The 23554-nt window shown below is 35.9% G+C and overlaps 1 protein-coding gene across 2 annotated transcripts in view; it reads right to left on the bottom strand.

Annotated features, from left to right (window-relative positions):
- Positions 1-23440, bottom strand: part of emc1 (ER membrane protein complex subunit 1) — a 37522-nt gene extending 14082 nt beyond the window's left edge. Inside the window, exons 1-13 of one of the 2 annotated variants that reach the window (XM_039756134.1) lie at positions 23309-23440; positions 17404-17531; positions 12245-12310; positions 11890-11983; positions 11494-11622; positions 7787-7913; positions 7378-7527; positions 6097-6264; positions 5884-5955; positions 5513-5611; positions 5275-5371; positions 2696-2812; positions 2499-2507 (exon numbers count right to left, since the gene is read on the bottom strand). In XM_039756134.1, the coding sequence (XP_039612068.1) occupies positions 2499-2507; positions 2696-2812; positions 5275-5371; positions 5513-5611; positions 5884-5955; positions 6097-6264; positions 7378-7527; positions 7787-7913; positions 11494-11622; positions 11890-11983; positions 12245-12310; positions 17404-17531; positions 23309-23400 (1348 nt within the window). In that variant the 5' untranslated portion in view covers positions 23401-23440. The remainder of the gene's footprint in view (positions 1-2498; positions 2508-2695; positions 2813-5274; positions 5372-5512; positions 5612-5883; positions 5956-6096; positions 6265-7377; positions 7528-7786; positions 7914-11493; positions 11623-11889; positions 11984-12244; positions 12311-17403; positions 17532-23308) is intronic. The other variant, XM_039756135.1, reaches the window with a different exon arrangement.
- Between the last annotated feature and the right edge of the window lie 114 nt (positions 23441-23554).

Raw genomic sequence — 23554 nt, 5'->3', positions numbered from 1 at the left:
ACAATAAAATCAATTTATAAAAAAAAAAAAACAAACAAACAAAAAAAAATCTTGGGTTTACAAATCTGCCACCTTCAATATGGAAGCACTACAAATCAACACTGAAAATCATTTACATCTACCTGGAAGGTCAGTTTAAAAACAATTAAATATGTTGCTTAAATCTATACTAATAAAAGGCAAAGCCCTGACTGACTGACTGACTCACTGACTCATCACTAAATTCTCCAACTTCCCGTGTAGGTAGAAGGCTGAGATTTGGCAGGCTCATTCCTTACAGCTTCCTTACAAAAGTTGGGCAGGTTTCATTTCGAAATTCTACGCATAATGGTCATAACTAGAAGCTATTTTTCTCCATTTACTGTAATGGAGTTGAGCTCGAAAGCCGTGGGGACGGAGTTCCGTGTGACATCATCACGCCACTCACGTAATCACGCATTACGTAGAAAACCAGGAAGAGCTACAAAAAGCGCTGAAGAAAACATGCATTATATAATTAAGAAGGCAGTGAAACAATTAGAAGCGAGCGAGTGACACATAAAACCATATTCAGTGCCCTTGTGTTTTTTTGAACTCCATCCACCACAAGACCATCCAGGGCTGTTTTTTGTGTTGATTCTCTTGATAGGTTTTCACACAATAATTGCAGGAATTTATATAGTGATATCATAGTCATTCACATTCATTGTTACGTACTTCTGACAGCTCAAATGTATCATCTGACAATGCAGAATATGAGACATCAATCATATGCAAAACATCTATCAAGTGTGTGTTTGTCTATACAAAATACATGGTAGTAGACATTTCTATCATTCTGCCTTCTGCTTCTTGATGTTGGCAACATTTGGATTAAAATTGTTAAAGGTGAATATAATATTTTTTTCTAGATTTAAGCTTTTGCAAACAGAAAACCAGAAATATCAGTAACTCATGTAGACATTTGATAAACACTGTATTTAATCACACTCACAAACTATACATTTTTCTTCAGATGAATGTATAACTCACTCAAGTAAAGAATCAAATTTAATCAAATCACTTACATTTTAGTAGTAGAGTGTTGTACTGTGTTAGCCATAGATTGATACAGGAGAAAGTAGGGTGAAATGACACCTTTTATTGGCTAACTAAATAGATTACACCTTGCCTGATGAAGGGGCCTTAGCTGCCTCAAAAGATTGCATTTGTAATCTATTTAGTTAGCCAATAAAAGGTGAAATTTTAGGGAAACCACTGAGCACACCCACTTGACTCAGACTGAACGCTATCATTTGTCGTAAAATAAGTACCCAAACTGAAACAGCACTGAAAGAAAATTTACAATATCGTCAAAAGTATGTGGACACCCCTCCAAATTACCGAGTTCAAGTGTTTCAGCTGCACCCATTGTTAACAGATGCCTAAAATCAAGCACATAGTCGTGCAATCTCCTTTGACAAACACTTGCAGTAGAATGGATTATACTGAAGGGCTCAATAACTTTAAAGTTAATATGTAAAATTTCTGTTCTGTTAGATGTGCCCTGGTCAAATGTGTTGTTATTGTGAAGTGGAAGCATCTAGAAGCAAAAATAGCTCAACCATGAAATAGCAAAGGAAGCAATCTCGTGGAGTGGGGCCACTGAGTGCTGAAGCACATAGCGTGTAAAATTCACCTGTCCTCTTTTGCATCACTCATACTGAGTTCCAAACTGTGTTTATGAAATCGGTTTCCTTACTCAAGCACACAAGCATCTGCACACAAGCTCAAAATCTATGTGCAATGCTATTTGCAAGATGGAGTAGTGTAAAGTACACTGTCCTTAGACTGTGGAGTAGTGGAAACATGTTCCATGGAGTGATGAATCATTCTCTATTATGTCCCTGATGGATGAATCTGGATTTGAGGATGATAGGAGAATGCTATCTTCTAGACTGAACTGGGCCAACAGTAGAGTTTAGGTGGAGGAGGAATAATGGTTAGAGGCCGTTTTTCAGAGTTTGGGCTTGGCCCCTTGGTTCCACTGAAGAGTACTGTTAACACAACAGCATACAAAGACATTTAAGACAACTGTGCACTTCCAACTTTGCAATAGTTTGGGGAAGGCCTTTTTCTGTTCCAGCTTAATTCTGCCTCTGTACACAAAGCCAGATTTATAAAGATTCAGTTGAAGAATTTGGTATGGAGGTACCAAAGTGGCCTGCACAAAGCCCTAAAGTCAACCCTACTGGACACCTTTGGGATGAATTGGTATGCTGATTGTGACACACTCTAAAACCTTGTAAAAAGCCTTCCCAAAAGAATGGAGGCTGTTATAGCTTGTGGGGAGGAAGTGTCAACTCCATATTAATGTCTATGGTTTTGGAATGGGATGTCCAACAAGCTCATACTGGTGTGATGGGTATAGGTGTTCATAGACTTTTTGCAATATAGAGTCTCTCATAAAGGGTACCATCAAATATTTTGGACATGTCTATTTTACTATTGAAAATGAAGTAAAATAAAATCTTATTTACCTTGAATGGCTAAGCCCATGTGCAGCATTAAAGACAATAAGTTAAAACAGAAAAATAAATTAGCTTCAGTATATGACAAAAATTTTAAATATATAGGATCATAAATGCACACAGTAGATATAAAACAGGTTCCTAAATTTGGAAACTCTCTGTCTTTCTCTGCATATACAACACAACAGAACAAAAACATATTCTACCTGCTTTTTTGCCAAACTCTCCCTCTAGCTCAGCCTGCGTTCCAGTAAGAGGAAGGTCAACCATCTCCATAGAAACAACATCTGCCAGTGCCTCTTCACGTGTCCATAGTATTTTTCCTAGAAATAACCATTGATAAGTTTTTCATTAAAATGGATCCACTCATTGTACTCCCTCGTAAAACCAGACAGCTTTCATGTACACTCACAAAAAAAAGTCCAAGCCTGTTCAAAATAAATACTATAAACACATGATATGAACTTAAATGATACACAGTTGTCTAGTGTTTACAGTTGCATACAAAATGTTTATGAACCCAGTTAAATCACAAGTTTCACTTATTAAAATGTTACTATACCCTCAAGAAAATACAAACTTTAACACAACATATTGCTGCTCATTTTTAATAAATAATTTTACATAATTAGGATATATTTACATACTACAAACACATAGTAGTAAATGTGACAGCTTGGTCACTAATCTGCATCATTCATTATTAGTTGTTTTTTTTAAGCCTCAAAAAATAATCTATTTAGTTGGCTTTAGATTAAATTATGTGAGAATGATTCCAGAGTATAAATTCCTTTTTAATGTGACTGGATGTTGTATCTGCTCTTAACGGCTCTTAAGCAGGTGACTGAGGAGTTCAGTTTCTTTTTCTTTTCAAAAAGAAAGGTAAGGTTAAAAAATGATATATAAATACTTCCTGCAAAGAATATCCACTGGGAGAGAGAACTTTAGGAAAAAGAAGATGGGGCACGCTGATGAAAAGAAGGGCAAATCTGAAAAATCTAGAAAGAAATTCAGATTAAAACTACTTTTAAACCAATTAGACATACTAAGCAGAATCACTGCAAAATGCCCATAAAGGAAGTTTAGCAGACACTAGGGTAATGGTCCACAGTACAGCATGGCATACACAAAATGATTTGCATGGAAGTAACCATTAAGAAATGTCTTCCATGATCCCATCAAAAAATTAATGTCAAAAGTATGGAAAACAACAAGCCAAAAACTATTTGAAACAAAGGGCTGTGGAACGATGAAACAAAATCCACTGTGGATAGAACAAAAACAAAGTTTTTGGCCACATCCATGACAAAAGCCTGGAAGAAAAGAACACTTGATACAAATATTAGGTATAATGGTAGATTTGTTATATTTTTAAATAAAGTATAGACAGTGGCACTCAAAAAAAAAAAAAAAAGGGGGCAGGAGTAAGGAAGAATGGTTATTATCTATAACATAATGGAACGCTAAAGCCTGTGTTTACAGTTTCTCAGAGCAATCTCTAAGGCTTTAGTGAGATTGGTCAGTTTGACTTTGGTGACATGTTGAAAGAGGAAAGGACAGTGTGAGATGCACGTGGAGGAGTAAAGGCTTATGAACCACTCAGAGAGAGAGTCACCTTGAAAGATGGCCAAATATAAAACCAGACAGGAGGCAAGAAAGGTGCCTTACAAATAATGACAAAGTCTAAGAGGCAGGCTTTACGGGAATGTGCTCAAGAGTGGAAGTGCCAGTGAAGAGGCTGAGCGTACTTGTATGGCAAGAGATAGCAAATATTTTCTCATTATTTTATTACCCGTCTCCAACAAGTACCATGCCTAGTTAAACATGATATTAAACATCTTAGAAATCTCAGCAAGACATCAATCCAAATAATCCCTCTATTGTAAACATAAAGCACTTGCAGCAATAGCCACATGAACCAAGTACAGTGAAATTCATATTTGCATGTCTAACCAACAACATGTAATATGTTTCCACTCGGGCTCAATTATGAAAATGTAGCACTAAGATTTAGGAATAAATTCACAGTCCCCAGACTTTATTTTTTAAAACTTGCGAGGAAATCTCTAATGTGCTGCTAACCCAAGACGACCTAAGGCTACTTCTGAAATTATACATTTTCAAAGAAAAGAAAGAAAATATTAAAGCAAGAAAATGTCCTAATCATTATTTTATTTTCACCTAAGTTCATAAAATAGTAACTGTTAATTAAAATTTGCAGAACCAAGTCTATTAAAGTTTGTACCTAAAAAATGTTTTAGCATTTTTATTTTTTCACATTTGGCGATTCAATAAAATATACTATTCGCTTCCCGGGTCCTCCCTGCGTGGAGTTTGCATGTTCTCCCCATGTCCACGTGGGTTTCCTCTGGGTGCTCCGGCTTCCTCCCACAGTCCAAACACATGCAGGTTAGGTGCATTGGCGGTCCTAAATTGTCCCTAGTGTGTGCTTGGTGTAGGGGGTGTATGTGTGTGTGCCCTGCGGTAGGCTGGCGCTCTGCCCGGGATTTGTTCCTGCCTTGTGCCCTGTGTTGGCTGGGATTGGCTCCAGCAGACCCCCCGTGTCCTGTGTTAGGATATAGCGGGTTGGCCAATGACTGACTGATTGATACTATTTGGCTGGAGAGTACAGTTTTTTGAAAACATATGCAATTGCAGGTGTGTCTTACCTCTAATAAAATGGCATCTCATTCTGATAAAAACATCAATGAAGCAAATATCCACTGCAGTTTAAAAAACAGAACTTCATATTATTTTTCATATAGGGCATTACACAAAAAGTTACCTGGCTGTTGTACAAAGATCAGTGAGTCATCTTCTGTCTGTAGAAGCACTCTATACCCTACTGAGTCATCCTTCTTCAGAAATGCATGTACATATGCCTGAAGTAAATAAATTTAAAGACTGTAAAATCATTAAAGCGACCATAACAGAGAGAACTATAAAACTGAAGCCCTATATTCCAGATGTGTGAGAGGTCCTAGTTTTAAAACATTCTCCATAATAACAAATATCTCCCCTACCTTTACTAATGGACCCTCACCAGGAGTCAGGTTCACAGTGGTTAATGTGTCTAATAACCTTCGGCCAGAATCAGCTGAAAACAAGTTGATGTTGTAAGCCTGCGAATTGAAAGCAAGAGATCATTAGTAGCAAGAAAGATTCGATCTTAAAAAAAAAAAAAAAACAAACAAAGACTCATAGCTAAGACACTTATTTATTTGGGACAGTAAAAAAAAAAATTTATATGATTTTCTTATACACAAACAGATCCTCTGAATATATTATATTCACATAAAAGCCTTTGTGAATGGGTTTTATAACAGACCAACATACAGAGCATGAGCAAAAATGATTTTTCAAAAGTAACAAAGTAATTCTGGCTAGGACTCACAGTTTGGTTTTTTGAAGACACAACCACTGCTACAGTTTTGTCCCCTGTTGTGGCAAAAGTAACAAGAAGTGTCTGAAACAAAAAAGAAGCAGCAACAATTTAATTTTGTATCTACACTCTAAACCTCAAAGAATGCAATCTCACATAAATAGGAAATAAACAATAATAATTTTCTGACCAATAGAAGTAATTTGAAAAGTTCAAGAGTTATACCTGTTGGAAGTCTCGTACAGGACTGATAATGTCCTGCTGGAGTTGCAGTAGAGAGTAGTGGTGTGGACCAAGCTGCAGAAAAAACTGTGCGTGTGCGTTCAAAGCAGGATTGGGTTGAGTGGCAATGATGTGAGGTTGGAAGCCTTCTTCCAGTGACAAATCTAGAGACTAACAAGAGAAAATATGACTATAACCAATTTCACATATAAATAAATAAATACATAGATAAATAAATAAATAAAATCTCTCTTAAATTAAATTTGACAGTGTTGTTCCAAATGTTCTGTTCTGGCAGCTGTTTTTAACTCCTCAGCTGTTGTAGCTAGCAAGGATCTCTTGTCTTACTATGCCTGACACTTCTTCTATTCCACTTTTACTAGGCACTCATTCAGAATTATTTTTAAAGAAGCTTGCTAAAGATATGGCATTTATTAAAGTGTGGGCAGTAAACAAATGTGCCAAATACAACTCTCAGAGACCACAAAACCTTAAAACCTTTCCAACATCAAAAGGCCATGACTTCTTTTGTGGTGCTCTCAAATACACGCCAGTGTAATAAACAGCTCTTGATATGGTATACTAGAAATCCTTCACTCCAGACTCAGCCAGTGAAATCTGTGGCTTATTCAAAGTGATTCTTGCCTTTGTGAGTCTTGAATCACAACTTTCAAGAGTGCTCTGTGGGATAAACAGGGCCCAGTGGGACAACCAAGCAGATGGGATTATTGTTTAATATCCCTTTCCTGATTTAGGCATTTGTATTATTTTATCACTAGCTTCTTTGGAAAACTGTTCAGTATTCACGTCACAACTATCATTCAGATAAACATCCTGAGTAATGAGGTCTTAACTGTGAAGTTTGAATGGTATTCATTTTAATGATTCATTGGTGGTGATCAAATGTAAAGCAACAGTGTCCTCATTAAGTAAGCGTTATTCTGACCTGTGTAAGCACAGATCGTCCATAACACCAGCATTGAACACTCATACATATGGCAAATTTCCTTATTTTTCTAACATAAACCATACTATTTTTGTCACATTAAAGATAATTTTTAGTACTTTGAAATAAAAATATTGTAGATAATAAAATTTCAGTGTAGGATTTGCTTTTCAGTAAAATTAGAGATTCAGGCACTGTATTATTTACAAATATACATAACAACCACATATCTATATTTTCAAAGTCTTCTAGCATTTAACAAATATATGGTTTCTGCTGCTGGGGACATGAACATTTACATTACTAATACTGTATTACAGTTTTAATCAAGTATTTACCTGCATTGTAACCTGGGTTAATGTGCGTCCTGTTTCAAGTGCAAGAGTATAGAGAGAGCGAGTCTCTGAATCAGCACAGACAAGATTACCTTCTCCAACAATGGCACAATTTGAATGTAAGCTGACAATCCAAGGACATTGCACAAGAACCTATGAGGCATCAAAAAGAAAAAACAAAAATGTACAAAACTCATCAAATCTTCTTCCCTTTGTAAGAGAGCATTTGACAGAATTTTAAGCAGGATACTGAATTCTTCAATGCTTCTGGAAAAGTTTAAGTGACTATTTCAAACAACAAAACCCAGCTGATAAACAGGACTTCAACAACATGGAAAGGACATCACTATTTTCTAATAAATCATTATGAAAGCTGTAACATTGTTCTGTCTACTCAGTCTTGTACTCTTACCTGGCTTAGGATCTCTCCATCTTCCAGGTTATACGCAATTATAGTTAAATGAGAGCGAGTAGTCAATCCCAGAACATACACTATTCCATTTCCACCAGAATACACCAATTGGTAAGTCACAGTCTCACTGCATGGGGTGGGAAAGATAGTTCTTTAAGAGGCAGATATCAATTTTAGAGCAGCTATTCAAAAATAAGTTCTCATAGGTTTTTTTTCTTACTATCTGCTTAGTTAAGTTAAAATAGGAAAATATGGTAAAAAGACAACAATTCTTCAAAACAAAAACTTTCTTTATATAAAGTTAAAAATGTATTTTTACTTTATAATTTGCCATGTGACAGGGAACAAAAAACAAGGAAAAACTATATATATTTTTATTAGGATTCTAGAAATGATCATTCCATTATCTAATCCACTTTATCCAGACCAGGGTTGTGAGGGGAACAGAAAACTATCCCAAATAGCATAGGGTGCAAGGCAGGAACAAACCATGGACATGGCACCAGATAAAACAAACACCCACACAACCACCCAGCAGGGCCAATTTTATGCCTCCAGTTCACATAACCTGCATGTCTTTGGACAGTGAGAGGAAACTGAAACACCTGGAGAAAATCCATGAAGACAAAAGGAGAACATACAAGCTCCATTCAGGGAGGACCTATAGTGCAAACCCTGGTCTCCTGTTTTTTTTAAACAGTTGAACACTGAAATGGATTTGTATTAATGCTGCATTATAGTTGTATCTCCATGCATCAGTGCAACATTCAACATCCACCACAACTGTATCTAATTTAGCTATTCAGTAATTTTAGTTTTTCTTAGAATACTGCAAGCCTTAGATGTGTAAACAAAGATGTTACTTGTAACCACTGTGGCTTTAAAAGCAAATGAACCAAAAAGGGGACTTAACACACGTTCTTGGTGAAACTAAAATGTATTCTTTCAGTCCAGCAGTTCAATTTGTCTCCTTAAGGAGCTCCAGAACAATGGAAACCATGCACATAGGCCACACTCAGCAATGCATTGCACAACTCTGTATTGTGTTGTCTAAAGTAAAATACTTTGTCCATAAAATCAATACAATATTGATTTTTTGTTTTTGATTCTAAAATAAAGACCAAATGTTCTGACCAGCAGTAGTGCCTGCATGCTAAGACAACTCATAATAAAAGATGAGCTCAGGCACCAACAGCTTTTAAATCTCCTTTGTCTACAATACTGGAAATGGTTTGAACACCATGTAGCATGAAACTTCCAGAACAAATGCACTATGTTTTGCACATATCTGATCAGACCAGAAAATATTTTTCATCTTCCCTGTTAGAAATCAATGCAACTGAACAGCTACAGGTAAATCAACAACATCTGGACTTTTATGATAATATATGTGGAGCAGCAGTACATTACTCATAATTGGTTGCCAGACATGTTCATGAAAATAAAGATTCAAAAATGTTTTTGAAACCAGCAGCACATACAGTGCCCTTCACCATTATTGGCACCCCTTGCAAAAATTAATAAGAAGGGTTTGAAGAAAAAAAAAAATCAGTTCGCTAATGAACCGTCATCTTGCACTGAAAAAATGAGAAACGGAAAGCCCTCATCAAGAAATAAATATTTTTAACAAAAACACATGTGCTACAATTGTTGGCACCCTTGGAAATTAATGGGAAACAATGTAACTGAAGCATGTTTCCCATTTAAATTGGACATTGTTAAATTGATTGGAGTGTATAGGAACTTTCCAGCTAAAATCAATGACTTCCTGATTACATGGGATACAAATGTGAGGAGAAACAGAACCATATTTCCTTAGTCAAGCATCATCATGGCAAAGAAAAGAGAATGTTTATAAACAAAAATAGCTACTCGCCTGAAAATTCCCATTTCTAAAGTTAGGGCATAATAAAAAAGTGGTCATCAACTGGAACTATGACAAATTTGCCTGGAAGAGGACCCAAGTTTATTTTGCCCCCATGAACAGTGAGAAGGATGGTAAGAGAGGCAATAGTATCTCTAAGGATCACTGTTGGGGAATTGCAAGAAAAAGTAAAATCCTGGGGTTATCAAGTCTCCAGAACCACCATCAGATGGCATCTCTCCATGCTAACAGATTATTTGCTATGCCAGAAAGAAGCCTTTTCTATCATTTATCGAGAAAGGTAAGCACCTGGAGTTTGTAAAATGTTACTACAACTTTGACTGGAACCGTGCTCTATGGTCTAATGAAACAAAAATTGAACTTTTTTGGCATAAACACGCAAAGTGGGTTTGGTGTAAAAAGAAGGATGGCTATAATGAAAAGAACCTTCTCCCAACTGTGAAATATGGTGGAGGTTCTGTGATGTTGTGGGGCTGTTTTTCCTCCAAAGACCCTGGAAACATTGTCAGGGTACATGGCATCATGGATTCCATGAAATATCAGGAGATTTTAAATCAAAACCTGGCTTCTTCTGCCAGGAAACTAAAATTGGTTCGTCATTGGATCTTCCAGCAGGATAATGATCCGAAACACATGTCTAAATCAAACCTGCAATGGTTAACTGACCACAAAACCAAAGTTCTGCCATGGCCATCTCAGTTCCCTGACCTGAACCCTATTGAAATCCACGTGGAGTGAGCTGAAGAGGAGAGTACACTGGAGAGGGCCTAGGAAACTGGATGATCTGGAGAGATTATGTAAAGAAAAATGGTCTCAGATGCCATACTCTGGATTCTCCAACCTTATAAAACGTTACAAGAGAAGACAAAGCATTAAATGCAGGAGTGCCAACAACCGTGGCACATGTGTTTTTGTTAAAAATATTTATTTCTTTTTCTTTGAATTAACTTGTTTCAATTAAACATTTCTCATTTTTTCCAGTGCAAGATGACAGTTCTTTAGCAAACAGTTGTTTTTTTTTTATATTTGATTTTTACAAGGGGTGCCAATAACAGTGGAGGACACTTGTATGGCTTGTATGGAGATCCTGCGTAAGGGATATGTTCATCCTGACACTGATGATTCACCATTAGATAATCTAGACTGAAACTACATCAATGTAAAAATGAGAAATTTCAGAAACAGAAAAAACTGCAGAATGTAAAATACATCGAAATTTTAACAATGTCCTTTGCAACTGTTAGAAGACAGTGCTTGCTGATTATTTGCCAAGGTTAGTTGAAAATGCTGATCATGAGGATCTGTTACATGTTAGTAGACAGTAGCCTACAGCTGATTTTGCTCTATTAGGAATATTTTCTAATGTATGACAACGGTATATGGTTATAAACAAACTTATCATTTTTTTGCTACCCACTACCATCTTAGTGTATGACCCAGAATATGTCACTTAACCTACCATCGATCAAAGTGTAGAAAAACAGCAGTAAATGTCAACAACTGTAGTGTAATTTAGAGGGAACTGCTAAACAAATATATGTAATTCACACAAAAGTGATTTGAAAAAAATATACATTCTAACTTTAACAAAAAGAATTACTTAAAATTTTATGTGTGAAGTTAGTAAAGTTTTATACCTTAACCCAAATGTAAAGTGTCTAACTTAGCAAGGATTTTCCAGGGGGAAAAAAAAAAGTATCCCTTAAAAACTATGCATGGCATACACAGTAAACATTATAAAAATATCTGCTTGTGCTTGGGAGATAAAAGATCTGGCTCAAACTGAACCTGTATCTGAAAATATTTACACATATTAATTTACCTGTCTGGTAAATTCTCCACCCACTTTTGATGTCCATTAGAAAGATAGTGCAAGGAGATAGCAGTTTCTTTAAGAACAGCTACATATTTCACCGTATCCTGTACCCCAATAAAAGTGGCAAACTGAAAACTGACCAGAAAAGAAAAATTCTAATTAGACAGGATATGTTTTCCAAGATTACTTATATGCAACTAGTAATTTTAACATACATAATGTTTTTCTTTGGCTTATATTCTGCATCTTCATTGTTATCAATACTAAGTTTACATTCCCAAATTAAGAGGGAAAAAACAATACTGTATATATGGACCACATTAATCATATTGTCCAGCAATATACAAAATCTTAAAATGAACATTTTCTTAACATTAAATATATATTCATAAGACAGCATACCTGCCCGTGTCTAATACCATTTCCCAATTCAAGCCCCCAATGTTAGTTTCCCATGAGCGAAGGAAGCGACCATTTCCAGACACTACTACAGCATCTGTGAGAAAAAAACAAATACCCCAAATTGAAGATTTCTTGCCAAATATTATTTTGAAGTCAGCCAATGAATGAGAAAGTCAAGAAAAATGCATAATAACAAACCACTGAGCCAGAGTAATAAATACAAAGATAAATTATCAAAACAGGAAGGTTACAGAAAGAAACACTAAATATGGAAGAATTCCCATGTAAACTCACTAAGACAAATAAAAAGCCAATGGTACAGAAATGGTAAAAAAAAAAATGTGAAAAAAATCACCTTGACCATGGAATAGCGTGGCATCTATGTAGCCTTCAGATCCACTCTTGTCCAGTTGTCTCCATACTTAAAATAGGAATTAAAGACAAACAGGCACTTAAATTAAAAAAGTTCCCAGATTGTTAGTTTAATCATGCAAAATGACATTTAGTCTGTTGGAATTTGGAACTATTTTGTGGCTTCTGAATTTTAGATCCAGGACATGAAATGCATTTTTTTTTTTTTTTAAAAAAAGGTACTATTCTTATTCCTAAAACTTTTCTCTCATAATAACTACAATTCAAAATTTAGTTCCATTCACATTGTTATTGAAGATCATTTATTATCCTGCGCAAAAATTTATGCAGTAGTAGTTTCACTTTGCTCTGAAGTGAAATAATTATCACACAGAAAAGAATTAACTGAATTATAAAGTATCACAGAGATCATGGCAGCGACAGATATGACATTTGCCAAATATGGCTATAAACTTGACGTAGGCTAATCCATCTATACTGTAGGGGCAAATGCATATGGACACCCTTCCAAATTATTGAGATCAGGAGTTTTAGCTGCACCCATTGTTAATAGGTTGCATGGTCATATGATACTGTTGTGGAGCAATCTTCAGAAAAAACAAGCAGAGTCTTCAGAAAGGCAATCAGAATTTACGACTGTATTGCACAGAATAGAAAATATTTGCAGAGCACATAAAGCCTTTCTCAGTTCATGAAATTAGCCCGATGGATTTGGTTTGATTCGTTTATATTTCAATTCTAATCACAAAAATATCACTTCATCCACTTTACATGTTATCTTCGTAATAATTACCTCGTGCTGTACCCGTTTTCATAACAATTACCTCGCCTTATAAACTTCTTTCTCCTAATAATAATCAATCAATTTTCATAACAATCATTAGGACTCAAAGGTCGTACTTGCCACATGGCCCGGAGATGACCGTCATCTGATCAGGTTTTACATTCCTCACATTCCCAATCTTGAGCTAATAAAAATTGGAGTCCTTTTAATTTATCAGCCCTCATCATTAAGTTGGAACCAGGATGACCCACATATGGAAAACTGAACTACTCAATTAATACTTGCTTGATACACCAGCATCCAGGAAGACTAAAATCACAGGCAGTTGTGCTGGTAAGCGCACCACGCAGCTTTACTGATATGAGCTAAGCTGCTGCAGCTGGAAGTAGGTGAGAGGCCTTGAGTCAGCAAGCACATTGCTAAAGCCTTTATTAATGAACCCTTACATTTTTATATTGCTCAAAGCCAGCTGATATAGTACGTGTTGTTTTACCTTAATTACTAAATATTGATTCATAAGGAAACATTGACATAGCAACTTAAATGTCATCTAGAATGTATGTATACTGTACAGACCAATTTGACAGCCTGACAGCAAAGGCAGCTGCATCATCAGCCATAGATGTGTAGCCACATATGATCTGACTTACCAATATAGGAGCTAACCTTGACAATCAATTCATTAAAGCTTCTATATAATTCAACCTAACTAACACAATACAGATTGCTTTTAATCGGATTATCAGAAATGTTTATAAGCCTTAATATGCAAAATTAAATGCTTAAATGTTTATGTGTTAGCATGTCAGTTTACTTAAGTTTCCAGGGATGTTGAAGGTTTTTTCAACAAAAAGGCCCACGTCCCAAAACAAAACATCCCTGGTTCCCAGATATCTCTCTCTCTGTATCTATATATATATATATATATATATATATATATATATATATATATATATATATCTATATCTATATCTATATACACACACACACACACATACACACTCAGCAAAAAAAGAAACATTCCTTTTTCCAGGACTGTGTATTTCAACAATAATGTTTTAAAAATCCAAATAACTTTACAGATCTTCATTGTAAAGGGTTTAAACAATGTTTTCCATGCATGTTCAATTAACCATAATCAATTAATTAACATGCACCTGTGGAATGGTCATTAAGACCTTAACAGCTTACAGAAAGTAGGCATTTAAGGTCACAGTTCTAAAAAGCAGGACACTAAAGAGACTTGTCTACCGACTGTGAAAAACACCCAAAGAAAGATGCCCAGGGTCCCTGCTCATCTGCGTGAAGCGTGCATTAGGCATGCTGCAGGGAGGCATGAGGACTGCTGATGTGGCTAGGGCAATAAATTGCCATGTCCGCACTGTGAGACGCCTAAGACAGCGCTACAGGGAGACAGGAAGGACAGCTGATCATCCTCGCAGTGGAAAAGCCCGGATCTCAATCCCATTGAGCACGTCTGGGACCTGTTGGATCGCAGGGTGAGGGCTAGGGCCATTCCCCCCAGAAATGTCCAGGAACTTGCAGGTGCCTTGGTGGAAGAGTGGGTAACATCTCACAGCAAGAACTGACAAATCTGGTCCAGTCCATGAGGAGGAGATGCACTGCAGTACTTCAAGCAGCTGGTGGCCACACCAGATACTGACTGGTACTTTTGATTTTGAGCCTCCCTTCATTCAGGGACACATTGTGAAACATTTTTAGTTTATGTCTTATGGTGTTGACTCTTTTAGTGTTCATACAAATATTTACACATTAAGTTTACTGAAAGTAAAAACAGTTGAAAGTCAGAGGACGTTTCTTTTTTTTGCTGACAGTGTATATACACTGTGTGCACAATTATTAGGCAAGTGAGTATTTTGACCATATCATCATTTTTAATGCGTATATTCCAACTCCAAGCTGTAATAACTTGAATGCTTATTGGATTTAAGCCGTCAGGTGATGTGTATTTGTGTAATGAGGGAGGGTGTGGCCTAAGGAGATCAACACCCTATATCAAGGTGTGCAGAATTATTAGGCAGCTAGTTTTCCTCGGGCAAAACGGGCCAAAAAAGAGATTTAACTGACTCTGAAAAGTCAAAAATTGTAAAAAGTCTTTCAGAGGGATGCAGCACTTTTGGAATTGCTAAGATATTGGTGTGTGATCACAGAACCATCAAACATTTTGTTGCAAATAGTCAACAGGGTCGCAAGAAACATGTTGAGAACAAAAAGATAAATTAGCTGCCAAAGATTTGAGAAGAATCAAGCGTGAAGCTACCAGGAACCCATTATCCTCCAGTACTTTCATATTCCAGAGCTGCAACCTACCTGGAGTGCCCAGAAGTACAAGGTGTTCAGTGCTCAAAGACATGGCCAAGGTAAGGAGGGCTGAAACCCAACCACCACTGAACAAGAAACATAAGTTGAAACGTCAAAACTGGGCCAAGAAATATCTGAAGACAGATTTTTTTCAAAGGTTTTATGGACCGATGAGATGAGAGTGATTCTTGATGGACCAGATGGATGGACCTGTGGATCAGTAATGGGCACAGAGCTCCACTCCAACGTGGAGGTGGGGTACTGGTATGAGCTGGTATTTTTAAAGATGAGCTAGTTGGACCTTTTGCATTGAAGATGAACTCAAAATCAACTCCCAAACCTACTGCCAGTTTTTCAAGACACTTTCTTCAAACAGTGATACAGGAAAAGACCATGATTTTTATGCAGGCCAATGCTCCATCACTTGCATCGAAGTTCTCCACTGCGTGGCCAGCCAGTAAAGGCCTTAAAGATGAAGGAATAATGACATGGCCCCCCTTCCTCATCTGACCTAAACCCTATCGAGAACTTGTGGGCACTTCTTAAACGCTAGATTTACGGGGGAGAAAAACAATACACCTCTCTGAAGAGTGTCTGGGAGGCTGTAGTCACTGCTCCACAAAAAGCTGATCGTCAACAGATCAAGAAACTGACAGACTCCATGAATGGAAAGGCTTATGACTGTTATTGGAAAGAAGGGTGGCTATATTGGTCATTGATTGATTGATTGATTTTTTTAAATGTCAGAGATGTTTATTTGTAAATTTTGAGGTGTTTGTTTATTATTCTCACTATAACAGATGAAAATAAACAAGTGAGATGGGAAAATGTTCATTTTTCCTTTAGTTGCATAATAAATCTGCACACTAATAGTTGCCTAATAATTGTGCACATATGTATTTCCCCTGATGATGTTCACACTCACATTTCTGTTGTGAAACATTCAGGTTTCAGGTTTATTAACATTTTGGATTGACTGATAGCACTGTGTTTGTTCCATATTAAAATTAATCCTCAAAAATACAACTTGCCTAATAATTCTGCACTCCTGTGTATATATATATATATATATATATATATATATATATATATATATATATATATATATATATATATATATAAATAAAAGGCAAGTGAAAATCAAGCTAGCAGGCCATATCAAAAACAATGGCCTGTAATTAACAGTGCCTCACTAAGCCACTTAAAAAGATGTTAAACAGCTCCTTTAAATAATCAATACTTCTAAAAGCAATAATAAGGCATATAAACTTAAATGCTAGATGAATTAAATATAAATATGCATGCTAATGTAAGAGCCCAGTGCTGTTAAATCATGGCATGCAGCTGCACAGTGGTCTGACAGAGGCCAAGCTACTGCTTACATCACAGTACATGTTCAGGAAAAACTCCCTAACTTTTGACAATCAACTCTTAAGCTCCAAAAGTGCTTAATAATCTTATTGCCAAAGTATTAAAAAAACCCTAATATAGCTCTAAATGCCATTTGAGTGCTTATGTGTTTTATTCACTAGCCTGACAGCTTGCATCTCACTCACACAGGCAAAGGTACTATATGCAGTTTGTTAATAAAACTCATTCACTTTTTTCTAAAGGCTTTAAGGACATTTGGACATTCATGGGCAGTCCCATAAATGAACCGTAAACTTCCTTCTATATTCTTTACATGGTGAAGCACACAATATTTTTAAAGCTAATGATGTAAATTTCAATGACAAAGATTACTCAGTAAAGTGATATTTGACTACAGAACCATTTTGATGGTTACTCAAAATAACTGAACATACTTAATAATTTAACTCTATAGAAAAAGATGGTTTAAACGCTTAACTTTTAAAAGAAAAAATACACTGTCTCTCCAGTACTGATGCTGACCTGAACAGGAACAGTATTGAGAAACATATGCTTGTAGTACAGACTGTGGCTTATTTTTACAAATAAAGCCATAGCTCTGTAATAGTGTATACCACAGGTATTTTGAGAAAATGACAAAGGTATCAAAAATATTAGTGACTTACACAGTTCCCCTGTCCTGGAGTTGATGGAGGCTATAACATTCTGGTCTGTTGCTACCAACAGTTTTTTGGAGGCTTGTGTCTGTGTGTCAAAATAAGCAAATTGGACTTTGCCAACATACTGTCGCCTCCTGAGGAAAAAAATAAACCCAAGTTAGACCAGTTGCAAACTTTGCAATGCAAAAGAGACATAGGAAAAGAGCACAATTATGGCTGTAAGAAACATTCAAATTGAATAAAAACTACTGGGAACCTTATCATCCATCCATCCATTTTCTAACCCGCTGAATCCGAACACAGGGTCACGGGGGTCTGCTGGAGCCAATCACAGCCAACGCAGGGCACAAGGCAGGAACCAATCCTGGGCAGGGTGCCAACCCACCGCAGGACACACACAAACACACCAAGCACACACTAGGGCCAATTCATCATTATCTAAAATTAAAGGTAGAACACCTATAATCTAGAATGACAAAAACTGACCAATACTTATTACTTCTTTTCCTCTTAACAGACCGGTCAAGATCAATAATCCAAAACTGATTTTGTAGTGTAAGGATGCCTAAATATTAGACACACAGAATTAAGAACGGCAATGGTGACAAATGAGCAATTTGTAGTCAATTACAGGTTTTGGTCAAGAAAGGCATGGTTTCATTTTTGACATAAAAGGAGACTACAGCTCTAATCAACCAATGAAACTGGATTTACTGCCGGTTTAAAGATATAACTGGAATTATTTTGTGCATTCTGACATAATAGTTCTAGAAAAAGGTGACAAATAAGAATTGTGTTTTATTTTCTGGTCTAAGGTATTTTTCCTTTATAATCTCTTTCATTGCCGAAAGCATTTTAAAAGCAAAACTGCACCACGTCAACTCTAGGTGCAGCCAGCTGTATTTTTATTAATTGACTAGTATGACAAGAAATTAAGTGATGAGACATAAAACATCATGTTTATATCATAAAAGCCAAGTAACAAACATTAAATCAAAAAGGCAGCTGGTAATTTTGCAGTTGGTTATGCCGATTATTATTTATACACACTTTATTACTTTGCAATAACTTCTACAAATGTAATATGCCGACCACTGTTTCAGCATGAAACTTTTTGTACTGGGTACGGAGTGTTATTTTTAATTGTGATTTGTTTTACGAAATACTTATAGGGATGAATACTTTTCTGTCCATATTGCTTTTGAAGTGTTCTGTCTTTTATTTTCCTCTCTTTATATTTTCTTTTTTCTTTCATTTTGTGTGTAAACCCCAACTTCATCTAAATACAAAAGTACCAAGTTATGTAGTCCGCCAAAGAAATAAAATTTTGTATTAACCTGTGTTTTGCATTTATAATTTAAATTATTCCACTACGTTATCTTTGCAGGATCAACATTATTTCAACATATGCATATTGCAATTCAACAACTAGTCTATGTAGCTAACTTGACTGAAGAAACAACTTCAAACATTAATTCTTATCATAACAAGGAATAAAAAGTCAGTTGTCAGAGTACCTTTTGGATAAGAAATCCACTATGTCAGTAAAGGTTTTGAGTCAATGATGAAAACAGTAGTTTATGTTTTCCATATGCTTTCATTTTTGACAGCCCTGTTCTATATTTTATTGAAGACCACATGGCTAATGGTTCTATTCCCACCAAGAGCTTAGTATATGGCCCAAACATGTCACTTAACTGCCAGAAGAAAAAACAGTCATACATGCATAGAACTGTAGTGTAATTTAGAAGGAACTGCTAAATTGTTTGATTTTATTCAACCAGTCACAGACTAGTTTGTCTTGGTCATTGGGTATGTCACATTTGATGATCAGCTTCATGGGAGTGTGCAGCTGACTATCTCAAAAGGGGCTACACCTGAAAATCGCTTGGAAAAGTTTTTTTAATGTGACACAGCCTTTACACCATATGCATAGCATAGAACTCTTTTGTCACCTTGAATGGTGTTTTTACTAAGACGAGAAAAGTGGTAATATATTTACTGTTTCACATGGAACCCTTTTCTCTCCATTCATTCATTATGGTTTTAATTTGTATTTACTTGCCTCAGGTGAGTTCACATACTTCTGAGTGACCCTATGAACAACAGTCTGATAAATAAGCTCAAAGTCTTAAAGTTCATTAACAGGGCAATTTTTAACCATGCCATTCAATACCTGTACTAAATGTTATGTATGCATTTAAATTTTGCACTTGGCGTTAATTGTTTTTGCATTTTACCTATTCTGCAGTGTGTTAAGAGATAAAACTTTGTTGATTATTAGCAAGCAGGGTGTGAGCAGGATTTATTCTACATGTACTGTTCACTACCTGCAGCTAATAAAAGCTAGAAAATGTAATAAGATTACATAAGCTGACTTGTATAAAAATAGCAGACATAACAAAAACATTTCTTCTTCCATTACCGTAAAATATCATTAAGATGGTGCCTGCTTCAAAATGACAAGATATTAACGTGATATGCGATTCATGAATTAGTATTTACAGATTTACCGAGATTCATGAACTTATGTCTGGTTTAAGAGCTATCTGTAGTCATTGCGGTCAGTAAAAACCATTTACCCATTCTTTTCCCTTTTCCAAGAACCCAAATGCCCATGTTTGTTATACTAATCCACAAATAAAAAAAAAAGTCAGACCACAACATAGAAACAGTTATGTACTGCAATTGTCCTACAGTGAAAAATCTTTACTTTTTAAACTGCACACTGTTTATATTAAATTATAATTATCTTGCTCAAACAAAGCAGGAAGAACTGAATTTATAGTTCTTCAATTACATGAAATGCATGCATCCCTTCTTGCACATTCTTCCTCTATTGTACAATAATTTATGTATCTGTTTTTAGGTGGTTTCTTTTTCAATTAGTTTATGACCAGAGAATGGGAATTAGTATGGCTTTCGAACCTGTTTTAATTAATTTATAACATGAGAACAGTTGGACACCGTAGGACTAGGAATTACAGAATTAGTTTACAGCTTAAGAAAGAAAGGAGTGTGGAGGTACTAAAAAGAACAAACACTTTGATCAGAGTCATTCGTTATCAAGGCCAACATATACAAAACAAATATGTGCAATGTCACAAGTCTCGAATCCCATATTTTAACATAATTTTAACTCAAGACACAGTATATTCATAGTACCAATATTATCACATTTACAGAGTACAATGATATTCTTACTTGTATGTGTTAATAAAAATATAATACCAAACCACAAATATTTTACTCAATCCAAAAGCCAATAAAAATATAATACCAAACCACAAATATTTTACTCAAAACAAAAACCCAAAAGTTTAACAAAACCTGTAATGAAGAAGTAGAAAAGGAACTTGGCAGTATTACACACTTTTTCACTACAACTAATCTGTGATTGAGCTGCACCTCCTGTGACTGACTGTCTCCTTTACTAATGAAGACTTAAAACTATCAAGCAAATGTATAAAAAACGTCATATTTTCTGGAGGACTACATCAAAGAAATGATTGCCAATGGCAATCAAGCAGACACCGTAATGATGTCAGTAGGACTGAACTGCTCGAGCAAAAGACACTGCATGAAGTCTATTTTAAACATGTCCATAATGGACAAGAAATACCTTTTCATTCCATGTCAACTGAGGACCTTCCAGATGGGCATTCAGCACTAGTGGCTTATAACCTGTCACACATCTAACCTCAAGTGGAGTGGTGGCTCTGAGACTAAAGATCTGCGCTGGCAGCAGGAAGGTTGCCAGTTCAAATCCTGTAATTGCAAGAAGGGATCCTACTCTGCTGGGTGCTGAAACAAGGCCCTTAACATGAAAAACTGCTCCAAAGACACTGTACATTGGCAAACCCTGCACTCTGACACCCCCAAAAAAAAATGTCATTCAAAAAGCCAATTAAAGTAATATCATAAAAAAAGCTAGAGGTTGTGGTTGTTGCCTGTAATGTAAATTATAACCTGAAATACAACTTAATGTGTGTACCCTGATTTTCAAACTGTTAACATAAGTACTGGATTACATATTCAAATTTAGAAGGATTTTACTTGGAGTATTACTATTAAAAATAAAGAAAACATAATATTTGACTCTTCAACTAAATGTGAAACATCAAGTAAAGGAAAAACATAGTAGCGAACCAAAAGTTTATGTTAACTCAAGGCAATAATAACTTTCTATTCAAGTCTTGTACTTTTTTTAAAGCATGCACAATTGAAACTCTAAGAAAAAGATTTGTATTGTGATAAATATTTTACTGTCTGAAATTAAGCAAGTCTCTCTCTCAGGGTATTGTAATAGAAGGTGTCCAATACCATTTCAAAAGATCCCTGTCCCCTACATGCAGAATGGCTTCTTCAGTTTCTACTGCACACCTTGCCCGTGTTACATGAAATGCAGGTGCCATTCATGCTCTTTATAAACTCTAGCTAGTCAGGCAACTCTTCAGAACCCTAAATCCAAAGAGGACTGTTTCATTTATGTTAGGTAGAATGCCCAGAGGGGACTGGGCAGTCTCATGGTCTGGAATCCCTACAGATTTTATTTTTTCTCCAGCCGTCTGGAGTTTTTGTTTTTCTGTCCCCCTGGCCATTGAACCTTACTCTTATTCGATGTTAATTAATATTGATTTATTTTGTTTTATAATTGTCTTTCATTTTTCTATTCTTTAATATGTAAAGCACTTTGAGCTACTGTTTGTATGAAAATGTGCTATATAAATAAATGTTGTTGTTGTTCGTTACGGATATTAAAACAGATCCAGCAGTGAACCGCCACACACACACGTCGTCAATATCCTTAATTTAAGAGAAAGTGTGAGATAACAAATTGAGGTTTGTAAAACAATTGTGATATTCAAAGGTGTGAGGATACAAACATTAATACATATATTAGTAAATGCGATATTGGCAGCATTCATTCTGGGACAGAACAGGAAGTGTCCCTGAAAATCTATATAAGCCTAGTTTATATGGTTTTATTTTGCATAATTACTGAAATTATGTTCATTGGTAGCCCACATTGCTTAATCATATTTAAAACTATAAAGGAATTAAATATACATGGATTGGTAAAGGATATAAAATTGTTCTAACAGTCTAACTGGTTGCTGTCCAGTTCACATTCATAAAACTAACGGTGTAAGTGGATACAAGATTTCGAACTTTAAATTATATGTATAAAACCATTTAGTTTCATATGATTATTCAAAAAAATATACTTCAATGCCAATTTTGGTCGGAGAGAATGATAAGGATAAAATGTCGACTAGCTTAAAGCCCATTAATTACTACAGTTCATGGAGGACCCTGCAAGAGCAGCATTTGATATGAATATATAACCTTTTGAATAGACTTGCTGCTTATCAAAAAATGTTAGTACGTGCAGACTAGTTACCAAACTGGTTTTCTTTTCTATCTGATGTAAATACAGTAACCTAAAGAAGACAAGTCTAAGCACGAAAATCCACTTGTAGAAACAGTGCACAATGGAAAATAATGTATCATATTAAGACAGGTTTTATTTCCATACATAAGATAAACATATGGTTTCGGCACGGACACTCAATAATCAACACTTCTCCAACGCATATGGCTACCTGCACCTGTTAATAACCTGCACTGGTGGTTATTATTTTAAATTCAACTACCAGAAGAACTACATTGTCATTTCACCACGAGGCCGCAGTTATCATAATAACTGAAATATACAGTTGAAACTACTACCGAGGAAGGTGCCAGGTCGGTGATCGACTTCCAAGCTGTAAAGTCAAGACATCCGAGGATTTCTAATATTATCCCAGTAGCCCCCAAATGCCGGGGATTTGCAGCGTATAGTTGAATCATCACAGCCAGCGGTGCAACACCGGATAAGACTGTCCGCCTCTCGGAACACTTTACTTACCAGTCAAACTTGCCCACTTGATCCTCGAAAACAGCAGCAGCAAGGGCCAAGACAGCTGACAACAATACGAGAAAACGAGCAAGCACGTCCATAACTGTAGGAAAGAGCGTGAACCCTCCACAGCCCCAGAGTGCACTGCTCAATGAGTAGACTACAAAACTGCCTGTATGATTAGCAACATCTAAAGAATTGCAACAAAATAGGAAAAATAAATACATTTAACACGTCTTTAATGTTTATGTGGTA

Source organism: Polypterus senegalus, chromosome 6 (genome assembly GCF_016835505.1).
Source record: "Polypterus senegalus isolate Bchr_013 chromosome 6, ASM1683550v1, whole genome shotgun sequence".
In the NCBI taxonomy this organism is placed as follows: domain Eukaryota; kingdom Metazoa; phylum Chordata; class Cladistia; order Polypteriformes; family Polypteridae; genus Polypterus; species Polypterus senegalus.
This window is presented reverse-complemented; position numbering and strand designations above follow the sequence as displayed.